This window comes from Gekko japonicus, unplaced genomic scaffold (assembly GCF_001447785.1).
Source record: "Gekko japonicus isolate JY-2015 unplaced genomic scaffold, Gekko_japonicus_V1.1 scaffold851, whole genome shotgun sequence".
NCBI lineage: Eukaryota > Metazoa > Chordata > Lepidosauria > Squamata > Gekkonidae > Gekko > Gekko japonicus.
In genome coordinates this window covers 731779-736229 of record NW_015172579.1, presented here as the reverse complement: position 1 = coordinate 736229, position 4451 = coordinate 731779, and the positions used below count along the sequence as shown (strand labels likewise).

Below are 4451 nucleotides of genomic sequence, written 5' to 3'. Positions count from 1 at the left end.
GGAGAACATTGCTTTGGTCGGCGTGTCACTATGAGGGGGGAGGAACAAAGGCAAGTCAAACCGACAGAACAAAGGCAAATTCATCGTGGGCACCACCTGCTTGTTCAACACACCGCGGTCATGTCTAGCTTGTAAACGGAACTAAATGGCATAAAAGTGTTCATTCAGAGAAAGGAAAGAATTCTTCTGGGAATACAATACATTCCTGTAGTCCAACATGTATACCCAAAGTTTGCAATATGCTGCCTATAGAATGGGGCGTGCATATATTACACTGTGCAAAAAGAAGAGAAAAACATAATTGTGTGTAAAATCTATCCCACTAAAAGTTGAATTCTTTAACCTCTCTAAATCTTGCAAATGAGGCACATTCTATGCCCCCTTGTAGAATACAAGTCTCCAGGGTCTAGGGGTGCATGATTTAGAAGGATCCAAAGGTTGTTCTGAGAGTATGTGACTGGCCTAAGGTTACCCAGCAAGCTTCCATGGCATGAGTATGGATTTGAACCTGGATTTCCCACATCCTAGTTCAACACTAACCATTACACCATGTTGGCTCTTCTCCTGAGGGCACCACATCTTGGAGCAATTAGCACTAAAATCAGGTTTTCAATTAGGGGACAACCAGGTTTGCCAGCTCTGATTGGGAAATACCTGGAGATTTTGGGGGGTGGAGCCTGAGGACGACAAGGTTTGGGGAGGGACAGGACTTCAATGAGGTAGAATGCCACAGAGTCCACCTTCCAAAGTGGCCATTTTCTCCAGCTGCAATCCCAGGATATCTCCAGCCACCACCTGCAAGTTGGCAAGCCTAGGAACAACTTATATTTTCTTGCATGGCAGAGCTCCCCAACTCTGGCGATGTATAACTTGGGGCAATGCAAAGCTTATTCTGGGATATAAAGTGTCATCAATATTTGTGGTTGGATTCATGAATAAGGAACTGGGAACCCACTTCAGACGCAAGTCTAGGTTGGTGATTAACAAACTTTGTAAGTGAGATCCACTTCTAAACTAACTCTGTTTTTCAAATCCACTCGTAAAGCAGCTCCATGCTACTTCCCCCTCTCCAGCATAAAATACGAGATATCAGTAAACTCTGAACAAGTTTCTATTTTATGTTTCATATTTAGCATACACACATATACTAAGCATCAAGGTGTATTTAGTGGTCATTTCACAGAGGCAAACACAAATTTGTCATTGAGCCTCCCAGGGCTGCCTCTCCCAGCTCACCCTGTTCGTCCTCCATCCTGGCCTCAAAACTCACCTGCAAAAGATCCTGAACTGCAGTCTAAAGTCCCGATCAGACAGGTTTTTAGATCTGTGCCAGGCACGAGTGCCTGGTGGATTTAAAGGCCATGACCAGACGGCAACATCTGAGAAATCTGCCTGTTCCGTGAGCATCCCGTTTTGACACGCTTCGGAGCCATACTTAAAAGATACTAGTTAAAATCTGGAGGTTTTGCTTCCCGACGGGCCAATTGCAGACTTTCCCCCGTCTGATCATTCCAGCGCGCAATCCTCCCATCGGGATGGTCTGATATCAGACTATCCTGAGCGGGCGCCATTTTAAAAAAATTCTTAGCGATATGTGCATAAACGTGTAAACGCACGACAGCCGCAGAGCTCGGCTCAAATGTTCCAGACAATTTCATGTTTCTAAATGGCCTGTGAATTTTATGAACTGCATTAATTAAAAGGGTACCTAGAGAGAGGTACCACTGGCGGTGCTTTAATCATTCAACTCTGCGTATGTGCAGAAAAGCAAGTACATGTTGAGGCATGGATGTGCATGCACAAACAGAATTTTTTTTAAAAAAATCCAACCGCGCAGCTCCTTCAGGTGGATGCCATCTAGACAATCCACCGCGGAGTACACGCGCGGTAAGAGGAGCTGTCTGGTCATGCAATGCCAGATAAAAAAGATCGGGATCAAATTAGAGCAGGGCCAATTGTGGTATTAGCTGCCCATCTGAACGCACCCTAAAATCACTAGACTAGGCAGTTTCATATGTTCAGTCCTAGCGTGAAGCACCATCACCCCTTAACCTTCAGGATATCTTATTTCATGTCACATTTATTGCACCCTTGTGTAGTTACCATTTTTTGTTTCCATATAACAATCATGTCAAAATGGCCTTGTGAACTGGCCCTAAATCTGAAAAGAAAAACTAGGCAAATGTTTTACAAGTTGTGCTGACATCTGCCCTCCATTTTGGATGCAAGTCAAAGAAACAGAAAGGAACCACACACACACACACCAATTTTAAGAAACACTGGCCCCAGTCACACAAGAGGTTTTGGTCCGGGAGAGTGACGGATCGGGGGCGGAGCAAACGGGCGCGAGCACACCGCAACATCTGGGAATCGGTGTGCACCCGTCCCCGATCCGGCCCTTCAGGCCAAAAATGCGCATGGAAAAATAACCACCCCCAGAGGAGGACTTACTGGATAAGCCGCAGCAAGTGCGGCCGTCAGATCGCCGGCGCGCTCGTCTTCTGGAGCAACCCAGGCTCCCGGCCGAACGGCGCTTGCTCACACACGCGCAGTTCGGCAACCTCTCTCCCCCTTCCATAGCTTCCCCCCGGCATCTGATCGTGCCGGGAAGGAACTGCGCGGCGGCTCAGGGGATCTATGTGTTCCCGCCGCCGCGTGTTTCTTTTGGTGCAGCTTTAAAAAGCCACACTTTGCCCGTTCTTTTTCCCCACGTGTGGCAGGGGCCACTGAACTACTGAGATGCCACAGCACAAGCTACATAATTCAACTATGGATTATATGCTGTGGTGTTTGGGAGTTTTGTTTCTTACAGTTTCATATTTGACACTTGCAGGACATCCACATCCCAGAATTAGAATAGATCAGTGCAGGTATTCTGTAGCTGAAAGGAAAACACTCACATAGAGAGACAGGAACATTTAAAATAGATGAGCGTTTAGGATGGCTAAAGTGAGTGCTCTGAGTGGCTGCATTATGTGACATCACAACAGTTCAATGACATATCCTTTCTGTGGAATCACATGTCTACTGTGTAGTCCTAAATGGTCACTCTCCATTCAGTTGAAGTAAAGTAAAAGATAGAGTATCTGTCTGTGAGCTTTAAAAATGTAAAACAAACAATGTTGGAGGCTTTTCTTATAACTTGTATGCTAGTTGCTAGGGGGGTGCACGCTGATCTCATACAAAGCAATAAGAAAGAATATACAATAATAAACCAAAATATATCTCCCAGCACTCTTGAGGTTCTTTGGGTGTCCCTGTTGGGGTTATTGGTTTTTCCTCCAAAGGGAAGTAAAAATAATAGGCTACAGATAGTGACTGTTTCTAGTATAATGAATCATTGTGCCAACTTAGACTTTCCTGTGGGGAATTATGTGGAAAGAAATGTTCAGAACATTAGTTTGACACAGAATTCATATTTTGGGGGCAAAGTTGCACTTCAGCTGAGACTATTCTGTTCTACAGCATAGTGAGAATAAGGCATGCTTTGTGGCATGTTGAAAGGTTCCATGGCACAAATATAAATTCTGTCCTTAACATACACAGTAATCTATTTCAATATTAAATCATCCTCCAGTTCTTCCTGAACCAATATCATCACCAAGAAACATTCATATCACATTATCTTAGAGAGGAATGAAGAAATCCTAATTTACTTCTAGCACAGTTCTGGAAAGATCCGTACAAACTCGTTTCTTGCTCCCCCAAAACTCCCACAGACCAGAGTCTAGAAAAACCCAGATCCTGCAAAAGTGACTGGGGTCTTTCCAAAGCCCAACCCAAGAGAATTTAGCAAAACATTCTAGACATTATCCATTTCCTACAAAGAAAAGTTGTAGACATGAAGAAAAGTCCACAGAACTTTATGAGGTATGCCTGGAAGAACTTTATCTTCTGTTTATGCCTTATCCTTCTTTCCCACAGCAGCTTTCTGTGATCCCTGAAAATCCTCTGCTGGAGTTCATGGGACTCTCATGAACAGAAAGCCACTGGGCATACAGAGCAGCAGTGAGGATAGGAAATCCGCCAAAGTAATCCCCCCCCATTAATCTTGTGCTGATGGACAGTTTAGTGGAGGGAGCATAGCAGACCTAGAGATCCATTTGGCGCAACAGCAAAGTGCAGGCAATATCTGCCGATTCCTCCTCCTTTAAATATAAATAAATAAAAAGCCAGATACCTGATTCTCCACAGCATTGTACATGATGGAACTAATAGAGAAATACATTTGTGCTCACCCCAGGCCTTTTCCACACAAAGGGAACAGGAGGCTTCTCACTGAAGAAAAGTGACGAGTCCTTGGCTGGGAAGTCACAGTCCTCAAAAAGTATCCCTTTCTGCTGGCATTCAAGCTTTAGCTCCTTGTACGACTGGCCAGTGGAGTGTGTGGAGCGTGCGCTTTGGGGCACAGGGGGGACTTGTGGACGTGAATCCTGGTAGGTGTAAGGCAT

At 44.8% G+C, this 4451-nt stretch overlaps 1 protein-coding gene across 1 annotated transcript in view; it reads right to left on the bottom strand.

Annotated features, from left to right (window-relative positions):
* Nucleotides 1-4451, bottom strand: part of CAPN9 (calpain 9) — a gene marked incomplete at its 3' end in the record, with an annotated part of 31294 nt that extends 26843 nt beyond the window's left edge. Inside the window, exons 1-2 of the mRNA XM_015421435.1 lie at nt 4239-4451; nt 1271-1343 (exon numbers count right to left, since the gene is read on the bottom strand). Of these exons, the coding sequence (XP_015276921.1) occupies nt 1271-1343; nt 4239-4451 (286 nt within the window). The remainder of the gene's footprint in view (nt 1-1270; nt 1344-4238) is intronic.